We start from the raw sequence: 18,433 nt of genomic DNA, 5'->3' as shown, positions 1-18,433 counted from the left end.
GTAGGAGGTTGAAGGGCAACCTTATATATGTTTTCTAATATAATGAGGGGTGTACATAGAGAAAAGACAACTACCATTAATTCTAGAGCAAGGGATTTCAAGACTAGAGGACTCATTAAGAGAACCAGAAGAGAGATTGTAAAAAGACAAAGGGCTATTTTCTTTTTTTAAAAAAAGGGTGGTTTGCGCGTGCAACGAACTTCCTGAGGAAAAGTTGGATGTGGGTACAATTATAACATCTAAAACACGTTTGGAAAAGTACATGAATAGGAAAGGTTTGTAGGGAAAAGGGCCAGAAGCAGGCAGGCTGGACTAGTTTAGTATGGGATTGTGTTTGGCATGGATTGGTTGGACCAAAGGATCTGTTCCCACGCTGTACGACCCAATGACCACCCTACAGCAGCTGTGATCAGAACAGTGGTCCGAATGGCCCATCTTCCCAGCAGATTATTTAAGGGAACTAAGCACCACACAGAGACAACAGCAAAAGATCATCTAAGTCTTTTGTCAATGGGGAAGGAAGGGATGGAAAGACATGCCTAACCTTTTCAAAAAGCAAACTGTCACACCTTGAAGACAAGTTTCCAAATTATTTCAGAGATAGTAGGAACTGCAGATGCTGGAGAATCTGAGATAACAAGGTATAGAGCTGGATGAACACAGCAGGCCAAGCAATGTCAGGGGAGCAGGAAGGCTGACGTTTCAGGCCTAGGCCCCTCTTGATTTCAGTTCATCCAACACTACACCTTGTTATCTAAGTTTCCAAATTAGTCAGGTTAACATGTTGTTTGATCAAATTCCAACTGCAACAAAACAAAAAACACACATCTCAACCTCCTAATGTTCTAGAACAAGCCCAAAACCTTCCCCACTGTCAGAATAGAGCTGGTACTGCTTTATTTTCCAGATCTTTCTACATTACAAATTCCTACTGTCATTTAAAATGGGAGGAATGCAATTTGAAAAACAAATTTCAGCATTTTTTATTAGAAATAAACTTGAGGTCAATTGGAACATGTCAGGCTGGAATAGGACCAACAGCTTGTGTTTCAACAGCATCCTCAAGGGAGAGAAGACACAACAGGATGTACACGTACTGCACTCAAGACAGCATGTTTTTCAGACTAACTCAAATTTTGCACTTGTGTTAAACACAAGTCGGAAGGAAAATCAAGAGAAATGACTCTACTCTTGCTAGGAAGTATTCCTGACAAACAATTCCTCCAATTTTTAACTCCAGGCTAGCTTCAAATCAACAGTAACAGAAACACCCCCTTTGTTAAACTATTTTGCTGTTATTAATTATTGGAATGCCCTCAAAATTGCTCCACTTCACAGCAGGGAGAATAACCACAGGCACTCTTTCTTTGGCCAGTTCCCAAAAAATAAATCACATCTCTGTTTGCACAATAGGTAAGAGATTTCTGAAGCCACCTTCTCTCAAATAGAAATGGTATAGCTAGAGATGTCTTATAACTTAGGAACAAAAACAGAAGTTGCTGGAAAAGCTGACCAGGTCTGGCAGCATCAGGGAAAAAACAGTTAATGTTTCAGATCCAGAGACCCTTCCTTAGAACTTTATAACTTGATATCTTACAAGTAGTGTAGTGGAGAAAGAGGATCCTGCTTTGAGATCTTCAAAGCAATGATAAAAAGGACAATCTTCACAGTAAGAAAATATTATCAAGCCTCATCCTTCCACTTTGGAGGATTGATTGGGCACTCTGGGGCTAAAGCAAGAAGCCAAAGACACTGAACTGAAAAGGCTTTGGAGGGCTAGTCCGGTCCTGGAATCAGGTCTCTGCGGAGACACTACTCTAACGTAACAGAAGATAGGTTAGGGCTTGATGGTCTTGAGATTCTGAACTTCGTAGTGTCAAAGGTGGAAAGCTCAGGAATGGGAAGAACGAACAAGTCAACCTCTTGCACCCACCCCACAACATCCACCACTTCCCACGTACTTAGAGTCCAAAAACAAACAGGCACTCCACTCATTTCCAACCACCAATTTCAACACAAGGCAGATGCAGACGTTTGACATATTGAGAGAGAGTCTGACATAAGATTAAATCCCGTTCTTGTTTAATCATCAAAAGACGGGTCTTGACAACAGCCATCTACACCAACAGCAACTTTAACAGCTGCTCCTTTTTCAGCAGGGCACAAGCCAGCAGAAGGCACAAATCACAACAACAGAAAGAAAACAAAAATACTCCAAAGCCCAATTTTAAATCACAGACCTATTTTAAAATTGGAACACACAAAATAAATTCCCTCAAAATAAAACACCCTCACCAAGAAAATGAACTCCAAGCTGCTTTCAAACAAACATTAACACCACCAGCTTTTCCAAATAATTAGTTTAATCAAGATGAGGAACACGTCCTCCAAAACAACGTGATTTTTCTTTCCAAAAAAGAAATAAAAACACAGTAACTTACCCAGATAAATGTCACCAAAAGAGCCGCTGCCAATCTTCCTGCCCAGCCTGTATTTGTTCCCAACTCTCAACTCCATTTTTATTTTACTCTGTTTGTAGAAAAGAGAGGAAGAATGTTAGTTTTTTGCACATTCTTTTGATTGTGGGGAATCAGCGCCTTGTGACTGCCAGCCGCAGCCATTGCTTATAATGTAGAGATGGGGGAGGGGGAAAGAGAGAGAGAGGGGACAAGAGCTTCTTTCCCCGCCGATTTAAGGGGCAAAACGACGCCGATCTTCATCAATATCCACTTCCCAACGTCAGGGAGGAAGCGGGGCCTCTGATCCGCCAAGTGCCGCAGTCAACGGCGCCGGGATGAAAGAGGATGGAAGGGGATTATCACACCGACCTACCTCCCCACTCTCCGCAACCGCCCCTCTCTCAGAGACTCGCCATTATTTACAAGGGCCAGCCTGCCCCGCTGACGTCACCGGGGAGACGGGACCCGGATGGACATTCACCTCACAGTATGGGAGGGGGGAAGGAGAGTGTGGAAATTAAAGCAATAATTACCGTCGTACAACCAAAATCCCGCAATTAGCCAACAGTTTCTCTAACCCCACTGGCAATTGTGGCAAAAGCCACTAATAACAATCTGGGTAGCAAAGGTAGAATACTACGGATGCTGAAAATCTGAAATAGGAACAGATATTGCTGTTAAATGCCCAGCAGAGAGAGAGAGAAAAAAGATAAAACAAAGAACCATGTTTAGCAGAGCTGTCTCAAAGTGCTGCGGATCCTGGTTCGATTCCAGTCTTGGGTGACTGTATGTGTGGACTTTACACATTGTCCACTGGGTGCTCCCACAGTCCAAAAGTGTGCAGGCTAGGTAGATTGGCCATACTAAATTGCCTTGAGTAACCAGGGATGTGCAGGCAAGTTGGATTAGCCATGATTAAAAAAAAATGCATGTAACATTACATGGATGGGGTAGAGGTGGGTCCAGGTGGGATGCTTTTTGAAAGGTCAGCACAGACTCAAAGGGGTAAGTAGCCTCTTTCTGCACTGTGGGGATTCTATGAACTGCAAATACTGAAGATGTGAAGCAAAATCAGAAACAGTTCACTCGACTTGAAGTTTCCAGGCTTTTTCCCTCTCTGTACAGAAGCTGCCAGACCTGCTGAGCACAACAGTTTCTGTTTTAGTGTGAGAGAGTCAAATAGTTTGCTTCAGGTCAGTGATCAGATTTCCAAAATCAAAACTTAAAACACTATAAATACTCAACAGACAGGGAGAGTGAAAGAGTTTGTTTCATGTCTTGGATCAGATTTCCAAATGCTGTAAATGCTCAGCAGAGAGGGAGAGAAAGCAAAGAGAATTGTTTCAGGTCTGAGATCAGACTTTTAGCATCCACAGTATTTTGCTTTCCACTTATGAATTCTGATGAAAATCACAGTCTTGAAATATTAACTCATGCTCTCTCTCTCTATAAAGATGCTACCTGACTGAACATCCCAGTATTTTCTGCTCTTATTTTCAAGCATCACAGAGAAACATGAAATGCAATAGATCTTGGGTGTGAGGGGAAAAAAAACTCAAGTAACTGCCCAGAGGCCAGTATCCCATTACCATGTCACCCTTTATTTGCACATGGACTCTGACCCACTAGCTCAGAGCAAGTCCCTCAAACAAAGTAAATGCCTGAGACTCCTGTTTATATCTGTCAACTAGGGCTCCCTGATTGGCCCAGGTTAACAAGCCCACTCAGGGAATACAAACCCTATGAGATTCACATGGTCAACCTTCCTCCAATCACTACAGAAACACACATCTTGATATTTGCACTCACCTCCAGGACACAAATTTGAATTCAATTTTTAAAAATCTGCAAGTAGATGCTAGCTTGATGGTGATCAATTGTTGTTAAAACCCCTCTGGTTCACTAAGTCAATAATATGAGCTTGATGCATGCCCCTGAGCTACACAGTGTCCTTGCAGCAGTATTACACGGATTACAGTTCACACGGATGATCCCTGGAATGGTAGGTTTAACCTATGATGAACGGCTAAGGATCCTGTGATTGTACTCATTAGAGTTTAGAAGGTTTTTTAAATAATGGCACAACATTTGCAGTCGTCCAGTCCCCTAGCACCTCACCTGTGGCCAGAGGAGCTTTGAAAATCACTGCCAGGGCTCCTGCTATGCCATCTCTTGCCTTGGTGAACAGTCTGAAATATGTCTCAACCAGATTTGCAGATTTATCCACCACTAAGACTGCTAATTCCTATTTTTATCCTTTCTCTTTCTCTATCTCAGCCTTTTCTCTCATATGCCACATTCCTTCACCCTGACACCTGTAACTGTATCGTTCTTTTCCATTGTGAAGATTGATGTAAAGTATTCACTGTGTAAATATTTCCTGGGTCCACAGACACATATTATCTCCACAGTCCCTAGTGTTTTGGTAAGATTTGGCAACAAAACTCACCAGGTGTCTCAGTGAAAAACCCTCCAAAGGACTCTAAGTAACTGGCACTTAAGCCAAAAATAATAAGATTCAGCTCTCTGAATCTGAAAGCTGTGCCTGGCTCAAATCAAGCAAACTACACAACAAGCTGCAACTTTCTGAGTGCTGCAGGAATTAGATTCAAAAGAATGACCAGCAAGTACCAAAGAGACAGCTGTTATTATAAGTTGGAATTTGGCATTCAGAGGTGAAGCGATAGCGCAAGATGGCATCTTATAGATAGCAAGTAGAGTCATAGAGTGGTACGGCATGGAAACACACCCTTTGGTCTAACTCATCCCTGTTGACCATAATCCTGAGCTAAACTAAACCTACTTGCCTGCTCCTGGCCCATATCCCTCTAAATATTTCTTACTCATGTACTTACCCAAATGTTTTTTAAATGCTGTAACTGTACCCACACCCACCACTTCCTCTGGAAGTTCATTCCACACACGAATCATTCTCTGGGTAAAAAAAAAAAAATCCCTCATGTCTTTCTTAAATCTTTCTCCTCTCACCTTAAATATATACCATCAAGTCTTGAAATTGCCCACTCTAGGAAAAAGACACCGGCCATTCACTTTATCTATACCCCTTGTGCTTTTAAAAGGTCCATAAGGTTACCTCCAAACTTCCGACTCTCCTATGAAAAAAGTCCCAGCAAATCCAGTCCTCTTTATAACTCAAACCCTCCATTCCCAGCATTATCCTGGTAAATCTCTTCTGATCCCTCTCCAGTTTAATAATAATATAACAGGGAGACAAGAACTGCACACAGTATTCCAGAAAAGGCCTCACCAATGTCCTTAACAACCTCAAGTAGAGAAGAGTCATTATCCCGAAGGAGATGGGAAAAGAGATGTTGGAAGTACAACCACAGAAGCAATAAATAATTGAGTCAAGTCTGAGGAAGGAAAGTGAAGTTCTCTGTTGGCCAAACATGAGCAATGAGATGGAGGAACACATCAGTCAATGCAGTGCCAAGCCAGCTGAACAGACACTTATAACATATGTCATCTCAAGCAGATCATAGGTGAAGCTTGGAACAGGTCCATTCAAACTCCCTGGAACAGGTCTCCTTGTCAGCAACTACTATTCAGATTAATGGAAGTTTGATCAGCTGTGGTCAACAATTATCAATGAGATTGCAGAATTATTATGGAATATGGGAGTCATTAGCTGGGTCAGCATTTATTGCCCATCCCTAAATGCCCAAAGAGCAGTTAAGGATCAACCATATTGCTGTGCGCTTGGAGCCGCATAGGTCAGACTAGGCAGGGACGGTAGTTTACTTTCAAAAGGGGATGAGTGATTCAGAATTTTTCCGACAATTAGCAATGACTTCAAGATCACCATTAGATTACTATTTCCACATTTTTATTGGATCCAAATTCTACCATCTGCTACAGCGGGATTTGAACCCAGATCCCCAGAACATTACCCAGGTTTCCAGATTAAAAGTCTAATAACCTAGTCATAATACCTCTAGGCCATTGCCTCTCCTTTGCCTAAAAGCACACTTCAGTTGGTATGGCATTCCAAATATTGTGATGAATGTCAAAGCTCTAAGATCATAAGTGACGAATTCAGTTACTTCATAAGTAACCTGGAAATTCAACACCATGAATCAGTTACATATTATCTCCGGTCAAATGGAAAGGCTAAACAGCAGTGAAAATCACCAAAAAAATCATAAAGTAACAAACAAACCCAGCACAGACTTGTACACAGCAATTCTAGAGTGGAGGAATGCACCTACTGAAGGAATGGAAGTTAGTCCAGCACAAAAAAAAACTAATGTCACTCTACATCTATTCTTCTAATGCAAATAAAAACTGCTGAAGCCGAAAGGTGATGGGGGCGTGATGGCTTAATGTTATTATCACTGGACTATTAATCTAGAAACCCAGGTAATGTTCTGGCGACTCAGGTGTGAATCCCAGCACAGCAGATGAAAAATCTAGAATGAAGAGTCTAATGGTGACCATGAATCCATTGTTGATTGTCAGGAAAAGATAATCTGGTTCACCAATGCCGTTTAGGGAAGGAAACTGCCATCCTCACTTGGTCTGGCCTACATGTGACTCCAGACCCACAGCAATGTGGTTGACTCTTAACTGCCCTCTGGGCAATTAGGGATGGGCAATAAATGCTGGCCTGGTCAACGATGCCTTCATCTCATCAATGAATGATTTTAAAAAGAGTAATGTAAGAAAATCAAGATGAATTGAAAGAAAACTAGTTTTCATTTGATAAAAGTGTAATTTTATTTAGTGGTAGAGAGCCAATCAGAGTGCAAACAGTCAACACTGTTAATCAGAAATTTGGAGAAATGCAATTGTACCCTTACTGTATTGGCTTGCTTGCCGTAGTCATGTGGTCTCTACCTCTGCTGTAAGTACTTTTGTGGGCAGTCAGTTGGCAATCACTAAATGCACGTTACCTGTAGCATTTGGGGAACCAAGAAGAACTATACTGTTCTTTCTAAACAGCCAATGTGCTGGAGGAACTTTTATGTCTACTTGGGTGGACAGATGTCTAATGACTCAAAGATGGCACACTCAACAATTTAACATTTACTGCTGCGCTGGGTGTTAAACACCAAGGGTTAAAAGTTTGCTTAGGCAGGTTCAGATATATGCTTCCTAGTCAATTTTATTTCAACTTACACACCACAAAATCAAACTCACTGATTATTTCTTCACCATTAACACACACCCAATTTTTTAGTAGTTCACATATACCCATCAAATGTTCCTAAGTTCCATTTGGTCTGAATCATTGCCAGAACCTACTAGATGATACCCCCAAGATGTCAACCAAGGTTATGCGCCCAATTCTCTGCAGTAAAACATGAAATGGCCACCTTTTTGGAATCTGCTTGTGGATGTAGGTGTTGCTAGGTAGGTCAGCATTCATTGTCCATCCCTACGTACCCTGGAGAAGATGGTGTTGAGCTGCTTTCCTGAGCCACTGGTCCTTGGAGAGGTAGAGTTGGTAGGGATTCAGAAACATGACAGGGCTCCCAACTAAGCCACAGTTGAACCCAATGGCGATACCCAGAGTGCTGATGGTCTAATGCCAGATTGTTAATCCTGAGACTCAGATAATGTTATAGAGTCATAGTAGTGTACTGTATGTGTGAAGATTACCTAAGAGCCAGATAATGTTCTGGGGAGATAATGGGAACTGCAGATGCTGGAGAATCCAAGATAATAAAATGTGAGGCTGGATGAACACAGCAGGCCAAGCAGCATCTCAGGAGCACAAAAGCTGACGTTTCGGGCCTAGACCCTTCATCAGAGAGGGGGATGGGGTGAGGGTTCTGGAATAAATAGGGAGAGAGGGGGAGGCGGACCGAAGATGGAGAGAAAAGAAGATAGGTGGAGAGAGTATAGGTGGGGAGGTGGGGAGGTAGGGAGGGGATAGGTCAGCCCAGGGAAGACGGACAGGTCAAGGAGGTGGGATGAGGTTAGTAGGTAGATGGGGGTGCGGCTTGGGGGGGGAGGAAGGGTTGGGTGAGAGGAAGAACAGGTTAGGGAGGCAGAGATAGGTTGGACTGGTTTTGGGATGCAGTGGGTGGAGGGGAAGAGCTGGGCTGGTTGTGTGGTGCAGTGGGGGGAGGGGACGAACTGGGCTGGTTTAGGGATGCGGTGGGGGAAGGGGAGATTTTGAAACTGGTGAAGTCCACATTGATACCATTAGGCTGCAGGGTTCCCAGGCGGAATATGAGTTGCTGTTCCTGCAACCTTCGGGTGGCATCATTGTGGCACTGCAGGAGGCCCATGATGGACACGTCATCTAAAGATTGGGAGGGGGAGTGGAAATGGTTTGCGACTGGGAGGTGCAGTTGTTTGTTGCGAACTGAGCGGAGATGTTCTGCAAAGCGATCCCCAAGCCTCCGCTTGGTTTCCCCAATGTAGAGGAAGCCACACCGGGTACAGTGGATGCAGTATACCACATTGGCAGATGTGCAGGTGAACCTCTGCTTAATGTGGAATGTCATCTTGGGGCCTGGTATAGGGGTGAGGGAGGAAGTGTGGGGGCAAGTGTAGCATTTCCTGCGGTTGCAGGGGAAGGTGCCGAGTGTGGTGGGGTTGGAGGGTAGTGTGGAGCGAACAAGGGAGTCACGGAGAGAGTGGTCTCTCCGGAAAGCAGACAGGGGTGGGGATGGAAAAATGCCTTGGGTGGTGGGGTCGGAGACCCAAGACATTTTTCCATCCCCAGCCCTGTCTGCTTTCCAGAGAGACCACTCTCTCCGTGACTCCCTTGTTCGCTCCACACTACCCTCCAACCGCACCACACCCGGCACCTTCCCCTGCAACCGCAGGAAATGCTACACTTGCCCCCACACCTCCTCCCTCACCCCTATACCAGGCCCCAAGATGACATTCCACATTAAGCAGAGGTTCACCTGCACATCTGCCAATGTGGTATACTGCATCCACTGTACCCGGTGTGGCTTCCTCTACATTGGGGAAACCAAGCGGAGGCTTGGGGACCGCTTCGCAGAACACCTCCGCTCAGTTCGCAAAAAACAACTGCACCTCCCAGTCGCAAACCGTTTCCACTCCCCCTCCCATTCTTTAGATGACATGTCCATCATGGGCCTCCTGCAGTGCCACAATGATGCCACCCGAAGGTTGCAGGAACAGCAACTCATATTCCGCCTGGGAATCCTGCAGCCTAATGGTATCAATGTGGACTTCACCAGTTTCAAAATCTCCCCTTTCCCCACCGCATCCCTAAACCAGCCCAGTTCGTCCCCTCCCCCCACTGCACCACACAACCAGCCCAGCTCTGCCCCTCCACCCACTGCATCCCAAAACCAGTCCAACAAGTCTCTGCCTCCTAACCTGTTCTTCCTCTCACCCATCCCTTCCTCCCACCCCAAGCCGCACCCCCATCTACCTACTAACCTCATCCCACCTCCTTGACCTGTCCGTCTTCCCTGGACTGACCTATCCCCTCCCTACCTCCCCACCTATACTCTCTCCACCTATCTTCTTTTCTCTCCATCTTCGATCCACCTCCCCCTCTCTCCCTATTTATTCCAGAACCCTCACCCCATCCCCCTCTCTGATGAAGGGTCTAGGCCCGGAACGTCAGCTTTTGTGCTCCTGAGATGCTGCTTGGCCTGCTGTGTTCATCCAGCCTCACATTTTATTATCTAATGTTCTGGGAACCACGTTCCAAGTTGGATGGTGGAATTTGAGCTCAGTAAAAAAAAAATGGAAATAAGAATCTGATGATGACCAGTGAACTGCTGTTGACAGGAAGAGACCATCTGGTTGATTTAAGGAAAGAAATCTGCCATCTTGATCTGGTGTGGCCTACATGTGACTGCTGACCCACAGCAATGTGGTTGACTCTTAACTGTCCTCTGGGCAATTAGGATTGGGTAAAAAGCGATAACCTAGCCTGTGACACCATCATTCTATGAATGAATAAAAAATAAAAATCCCAGGTAATCAATTCTAGATTCCTCATTGTCATTGTTCCTTTCATAGCTTCGATATGTACATTCTTGTCTCAATTCTTCCACCAATGAGAACCAATTGACGCTCATTGGGCCCCTCAGAATTTTGAATACATTTATGAAAACTCATCTCCACTGTCCTCTTGAAGGGAAATAACCCAACATCTCCAAGCAATTAACGTAACTGAAGTTCCCTGGAATTATTCTTGCGAACCTTGTGTGATTTTTTTTGTGATAATCCAGCCTTTTGTTTCACAGTCACCATGACCAATATGAAGCAGATTTGCTAATTTAATTTAGATTCTACCAGCTGACCAGAGACACTAATGCCAATGCTTGGTATTGCTCCTGGCATGTGTTCCCAGAACCCCTGCCTGCAACTTGCTGGTCTGCCAGCTGAAAGAACTGACCCTGACCGAGTGTTGCAGACTGGAGCACTCCAAGGTCCAGGGCTACGTGCTGAGGGATGCGCTAAAGCTTGGGTCAGCTGCCGCCAAGGCGCGGTGGGGAAAGACCACCGTATGAAACCCCTCGTCCAGAATAGAAAAACGGGTAACTGGGCCCAGCTGGCACCTTTCCCCAACTGGGACTGTGCGGGGTGACGACTGCCGGGGCGGTTTCTTTGTTTTGTTTTTTTTTCTGTTTTGTTTTTTTCCTTTAGTTGGTGTACGTACCCCCGGGTAACCCGGAGTGGCTTGCATGACTGGGTAGGTGTATAAATGTTTTATTTTTTGTACATTCTATGAATAAAGTATATTTTTTCAAATAAAAAAAAGTGTTCCCAGAACCCCCACACCCACCCCAAGCACAGCAACCCCAATATCACTGACTCTAGTGCAAAGCCCTGTCCCCTCACCCCAGTCACTCTGGCCCCCTCCCATAGACCCAGACACAGGGGCTCCCCCTGGAGCTATGCACCCCAGTTATGGGCCCATGGTGTCCCAGGAGCTGATGGTGAAACTCGAACTTACATCTTTAGAGCATTAGCTTGGGCCCTCTGCACCACTAGTCCAGTGAAATTAACACTACAACATGATCTCCTATATCAGGTATTCTTTGTCAGTTATCACAGACATGATGAGTTGAATGATCTCTTTCTGCACTGTAATGTTTCAACACTTTTCTCAACTTCGCTTCAGCTGATTACAACTTAAGTTGTTCATGTGGGAGTGGATAGAGCAGTGCATGGATAGGTGATTAATTTAGGTCCGGTTTCCTCCAACAGTGCAAAGATGTGCAAATTAGGTGGATTGGCCGTGCTAAATTGCCCATAGTGTCCAGTGATGAGCAGGCTACCATTAACCATAGTAAATGCAGTGTTACAGGGATAGAGTGAAGGGGTGGGGCTGGGTGGGATGTTCTTCGGAGGGTCGGTGTGGACTCAATGGGCCAAATAGCCTGCTTCTATGCTATAGGGATTCCATGACATGATTGAGGCAAATCAGGTACCAAGTCAAAGTCACAGTGCAGACCAGAAAACTGATGATAATTTAGCTATCGTATGACACTGAAACTCATTTGAAGATTATTGCGAGGGGAAAGAAAGGATATGGGAAAGAAGGAGTTAACAATAGGAAATAAGAAATGAGATCTCATAGCCAAATGATTATGTTAGTAATGTAGTAATTTAGAGGCCAACACTAATCAATACAGAGAGATATGTTCAAATCACACCTTAGTAATCGAGGATTTAAATACACGATGTATAACATGTGGAACAACAGTGTGTAACAGCGACCATAAGATTATGGCATTGGCGTAAAGTTCATTTTCCTCATTAATGTTCTTTAGACAGGGAAATCTGCCTTCCTTACCCAATCTGGGTGATATATGAGTCCAGATCCACAATAATGTGATTGACACTCAACCACCCTTTGAAAGGCCGAGTAAGTCTCTCAGTTGTAGTACAGGTAGAAAGGGTTAGGGTTAGGGTTAGGGCACACAGGTTAGATGTAGTGAAATAACTGCACAGAATCTGGTATCCTGTCACAGCATCACCTTTTAGTTACATGTGCACAGTACATAGGATCTGAACAGCCAGCTCAGAGCCAGTTCCTAGATAAAGGAGACTTTCTGATTCTCCTGTTTATGTTTATCAGCCAGGGCTCCCTAATTGGCCCAGGTTAACCCCAATCAGGGAACTCATAGTCAATGAGACCCACCTGGCCCTCATTCCAATCACTACACATGGGCAACAAATAATGGCCTCTCCAGACACGCCATTATTCCATTAAAAGGATAAATTAAATTTGGAACAGCTCTTGATTTCCATTTGACTATTTTCTATTTTAATTGAAATATATCATTTACAACTTGAACACATACAGATGAGTAAAGAGTCAGAGTAGTCTATTCAGGGCCTTGATTCTAAACTTCCATTCATTATGATCACAATCTGACTGTAACCTCAAATCCACATTCTCAACTACTCTTGATAACTCTTCACTTCCTTGCTTACATGGAATCTTTCCACCTTGGTCTTAAACGTTTCAAACACTCTGCTACTACTACCTTTTCAGGCAGGCTGTTCCAAAGATTCACAGTTCTCTGAGACAAAACATTTAGCCTCATCGCCATTATAAATTGGCAACACCCTATTTTTAAGTAGTGATCCTAGTTCTAAATTCTCCCTTAAGAGGAAATATCCCCTCTACCTTCACCCCAATTAGAATCTTAATTTAAAGTTCAACATGAAGCTTACTAAATTGAATGCCTAGAAAACTAGATATGATAATCTGAAGGTTTTCTTTTGTGTCAATGAGGAGTCGTTATGTCAAAAAGCAATTAATTTCATTCCCTGAGCAGCAGAAGCCTGTTTGTAATAGGCCTGCGTTCATCCCCATCAACTGTGTTTCTCGGCAATCGTGTTATTGTTGTGTGAGTGCGCAAGTGCCAGAATGAAAGCTGTTGAGTAGCCTGTGCCATGTACAGACCGGAGAAGGAGAAGGAAAGATTAACTCTCAGACCTGGGAATTCACACCTGAGCAAGACATCATTTAGGTCAAACTTATTTTGCCCAGATGTTGTCACCTAGCAGAGAAATGATAAAAAGAAATCCATGGGCAAATTTACAGAGCAGCATGACTCAGGCTTAATATTTAAAAACACAAAAACAAACTGCATTTCGGTTCTTTCTCCTCTATGTCCTTCCTCATCTGAAGGCACTGAATCGACAAGTGTTCAATACCTTCTGGTATTTATTCCAAATAGCAAGATTACAAGCATAGACAATGCATGTTGGCAAATTGTACACCAGCATCATTGATAACAACAACATATATTTGCATGGCACAAGATACTAGAACATCCCAAGATGCTTCACAGAATCATCACTAAAAAGTCCAACACTGAATCTCTTAAGGAGATAATAGATTGAGTTATTGAAATCCTGGTCAAAGGTCTTAAGCGGTAATAGACCGGGGATCGATGGGGTAAATGTAGGAAGGATGTTGTTGGAAGAGTAAATGCAGGAAGCAAAAGGATTAGGCCGTTTATGACTGAGATGAGGAGAAATGTCTTCACCCAGAGAGTGGGGAGCCTGTGGAATTCTCTGCCACAGAATGTGGTCGAGGCTACAACATTGAATGTTTTCAAAAAGGAGTTAGATATAGTTCTGAGGGCTAAAGGGATCAAATGGTGTGGGCAGAAAATGGCAACAGGGAACTAAATGGATGATCAGCCATCAAAGGGCTGAATGGCCCTCATCTTGCCTATTTCTATACAGTTTCCATGTTTGAGGAGCAATATAAGGAAAGAAAGCAAGTTAGGGAATCAGAGAAAGAGTGCATACCAGAGTTTAAGGCCCAGGATCTGAAGTCAGGGCAGGCAACTCTGAGGTGATTAAAGTTTGAGGTCAGAATCAGAAGGAGCACAAGTATTTTAGAGGGTAGTGAGGCTGGAGAAGATTACAGAGGTAGGGAACGTGATCCTTTCCCTAATCCCATTGGAAGCAATGACAGTTTTTTTAGGGCAGAGAATTCCAGATTTGTAGAAATCTTTGTATGAAGAGATGCTGCTCACTTTCCAAGGTTTGATACTAGTTTTAAGGTTATGCTTGTTCTGATCTCCCCCACCCTCAATCAGCAGAGGAAATAGCTTCTCTCTATCTATATAACACTTTTAGGCCCACACTTTCATGGGCTGAACTGGGACCAAAATGAAGGCGGGGCTGGGAAGAGATGGTAGCCAGGTTCCAGTCTGGCACCAATCCTGCTCCAAGGAAGTGTGTCACATGGAAACTTTCGAGACAGCAAAAGCTGGCCGATTTTTTCATCCACTTCTTCAGTCATCTCTTGTCCATTAAAGTGCTTTCAATAGTTTTCAACTTTATTGTTTTCATGGGAAATGGGCATCATTGGCAAGGCCAGCATTTGCAGTTCACCTCTAATTGAACTTGAATGTGGGTGGCTTGTTTGGAGCCTTTGAGAGGGCAGTTCGAGTTAAACACACCACTATGGATCTGGAATCAACAGAAGGGTAGACTGGATAAGGACATCACACCACTTCTGTAAAGGACATTGATAAACCAGGTAGACTTTCACAACAATCGATGAAAATTTCACAGTCATTGTTGGCAGTGCTGTGGAACAAGCCACGAGCAGTTAATGTTTGGGATTGACTCTATCAAGTTTCTGTTCTATGCTGGTTTTAAGGACCTATTTAGTTAATAGTGGTGGAGGATAAAGCATTAGTGAATCATAATGAGATGAAGCACTTGTCTTAAGATGTGTTTATGATATGATAGCAATAAGTATATGTTACACTGGCTGGTTAGACATAACAACCAAGACTGTCAGGAGATATTGACAACTCCTCTACCTCCGTTAGGATCCCAAATTTGGTTCCTCTTTCCTCACCCAAAACACAATTAGATCATCTGATTTGGGTGGAGCTCACTGCAATCTCCAACATTAACCCTATGGGAACCATGAGCATATAGAGTCCCTCTGCTTAAGCTTCTTTTTATAGAAATTTTACATTTGCATATATAACTGTATTTATTACAGCTTCATCTCCCTCTGAGTTTGACAAATCCAGGCAGTTAGGAGGTTATGCACTTCTTCCCTGCGTGTTCTCCGGAAGATTGTTAGGTCTTTGGCGTGAGAACTGTTGATCTTGATTCTGATCTTGATTTTGATTGATCTGTTGAATATTCCTGTCATGCTGTTCCTCATTGGAGTTCATTCTTGTAAATCTCTTCTGCACTTTCTCCAGTGGGTTCACATCCTTCCTAAAGTTTGATGCCCAGAAATGCACACAGTATTCCAGCTGAAGTCTAGCTAGTGTCCTGCATAGTTTCATCACAATCTCCCTGCTCTTACACTCCATGCTCCAGTTAGTGAAGCCTTGTGTAATGCGTGCTTTATTAACTGCTCTCTCTACTTGTCCTGCATCATTAATGACTCGTTCATGTGTGCATCCCTGGTTTCTCTGCTCCTGGACTCCTATTAAAATAGTGATATTAATTATGGTTAATAAAATATTGCTGTTAAAATTCCACCATCTGCTGTAGTGGAGGTGAACCCATGTCCTCAAGAATATGAGTCTGAGACTCTGGATTATTGCAGCCAATATTCCCATTATGATATTCTGAAAGGGTTTTAATGTTAGAGGCTGCATTAAGGTCCACAAAATCTGAAAATGTTGGCTGGTCTTGATTAGGAACATTGGGAGAGTAACTGTAGTTTTGAATGGGACATATGTATCAGCTGTATGTCTCATTTATACAAATGACGAATGACAGCGGACCCAGCACCAATTCTTGCAGCACACTGCTGGTCATAGGCCTCCAGTCTGAACATCAACACTCTACCACCACCCTCTGTCAAAGCCAATTTTGTATCCAATTGGCTAGCTGCCTCTGGATCCCATGTGATCTAGCCTGATTAACCAATCTACCATGCAGAACCTTGTCAAAGGCCTTGCTAAAGTCCATGTAGACAATGTCTACCACTCTGCCTTCATCTTTCTGTTTGGTCACCTCAATGTAACAATGTCTATCTAGCGAACATAACGTGTACTAGATGCTGTTATGCAATAAACTCCATCTTATTTGAGACAATACCTTCTTCTTGTTTTCCTCTATCATTGTAAACCAAATATGCCGACACACAGTCAAGGGAAGAGGATCTTCCTAATTAGAAATATGACATGAGCATCTCTTCCAGTTGCCCTCTGCTGAGAACAGCTCAGATGTAAAGAAATTGCATTTACATAGCACCCCATCATGACTTCAGGTAATGTAGGAATTACCTCTCAACTGATACTGAAATGCAGTCACTACAGCATCAAATACTGTGACCAATCAACCACAAAGCAAGATTCTAGAACCTTAGGAACTATAGAAACAATACAGCACAGAAGGGGGCAATTTGGCCCATCTTGTCCATGCCAAAGACATCCAGTCACCCTGCCTAATCCCATTTTCCTGCACATGACCCATAGCCCTGCAGCTTACGGCACCTTAAATGCAGATCCAGGTAATATTTGAAAGAGTTTAGTGTCTCTGCCTCTGCCACCAATTCCAGAAATGAATTCCAGACACCTACCACCCTCTGCATGAAAAACATTTTCCTCATAGCATGGCTGGCAGTTTAGGGAACACCAGACTAGAGACACTGAGGCTCTGGTGAAGAAAAAGGAGGCTGATGTCGGGTATAGTCCACTGGGACTGAGTGAGTCCCTTGAAGAGTATAGCAGGCGTAGGATTACACTTAAGAGGGAAATCAGGAGGGCAAAAAGGGGCCCTTAGATAGCTATAGCAGACAGAGTAAAGGAGAATCCAAAGAGATTCTATAAGTATATTAAAGGTGAAAGAGTAACGAGGGAGACAATAAGGTCCCCTAAAGATCAACAAGGTCATCTATGTGTGGAGCTACAGGAGATGGGTGGAATCCTAAAGGAATATTTCTCATCGGTACTTACCATGGAGAAAGACATGGAAGCTAGGGAACTCAGGGAAATGAATAGTGACGTTGATATTACAGAAGAGGAGGTGCTGGAGGTGTTAAAGTACAGAAAGGCATATAAATCCCCAGGACCTGATCAAGTGTACACGAAGACATTGTGGGAAGTTAGAGAATAAATTATGGGACCTGCAGCAAAAATGTTTGTGTCATCAACAGCTGCAGGTGAGGTGCTGGAAGACTGGAGGGTGGCTAATGTTGTGCCATTATTTAAGAAAGGCTGTCAGAAAAATCAAAGGAACTACAGACTGGTGAGCCTGACGTTAATGGTGAGTAAGTTGTTGGAAGGGATTCTGAGAGACGGGATCCACATGCATTTGGAAAGGCAAGGATTAAGGATAGTCAGCATGGCTTAGCGTGTGGAAATCATATCTCGTAAATTTGATTGACGTTTTTTGAAGAGGTCACCATGAAGATAGATGAAAGCAGAGCAGTAGACATTGTCTACTTGGACTTTAGCAAACCTTTGACAAGGTTCTGCATGGTGGACTGGTTTGTAAGGTTAGATCACATCAGGTCCAGGGAGGGCTACCCAATTGGATATAAAATTGTTTAGGCAGTAGGAGACAGCGGGTGGTGGTACAGGGTTATTGTTCAGACTGGAAGCCTGTGACCATCGATATGTTGCAAGGATGGGTGCTGGGTCTGCTGTTGTTCATTATTTATATGAATGATTTGGATGAGAATATAGGAAGCATGGTTAGTAAGCTTGCAATGGCATATTGGACGGTGAAGAAGGTTGTCTAAGAGTACAACGGGATCTTGATTAACTGGGCCAGTGGGCTGAGGAATGGCGGATGAAGTTGAATGCAGATAAATGTGAGGTGTTGCATTTTGGTAAGGCAAACCAGGGCTGGAATCATCACTGTTAATGGTAAGGCCCTGGGACAGAGAGACCTAGGGGTACAGGTACATAGATCCTGCAAAGTAACATCATAGACAGACAGGGTGGTGAAGAAGACATTTGGCACGCTTGTCTTCACTGGTCAGAGCACTGAGTACTGGAGTTGGATTGTTATGTTACTGCTGTACAAGGCATTGGTGAGGCCACATTTGGAGT

At 43.6% G+C, this 18,433-nt stretch overlaps 1 protein-coding gene across 2 annotated transcripts in view; it reads right to left on the bottom strand.

Annotated features, from left to right (window-relative positions):
* Nucleotides 1-18,433, bottom strand: part of LOC125447058 (casein kinase I) — an 85,178-nt gene that overhangs the window by 48,106 nt on the left and 18,639 nt on the right. Inside the window, exons 1-2 of one of the 2 annotated variants that reach the window (XM_048521132.2) lie at nt 2,833-2,939; nt 2,442-2,529 (exon numbers count right to left, since the gene is read on the bottom strand). In XM_048521132.2, the coding sequence (XP_048377089.1) occupies nt 2,442-2,517 (76 nt within the window). In that variant the 5' untranslated portion in view covers nt 2,518-2,529; nt 2,833-2,939. Of the gene's footprint in view, nt 1-2,441; nt 2,530-2,832; nt 2,940-18,433 lie in introns of those variants that run through there. The other variant, XM_048521131.2, reaches the window with a different exon arrangement.

This window comes from Stegostoma tigrinum, chromosome 38 (genome assembly GCF_030684315.1).
Source record: "Stegostoma tigrinum isolate sSteTig4 chromosome 38, sSteTig4.hap1, whole genome shotgun sequence".
Taxonomy (NCBI): Eukaryota; Metazoa; Chordata; class Chondrichthyes; order Orectolobiformes; family Stegostomatidae; genus Stegostoma; species Stegostoma tigrinum.
This window is presented reverse-complemented; position numbering and strand designations above follow the sequence as displayed.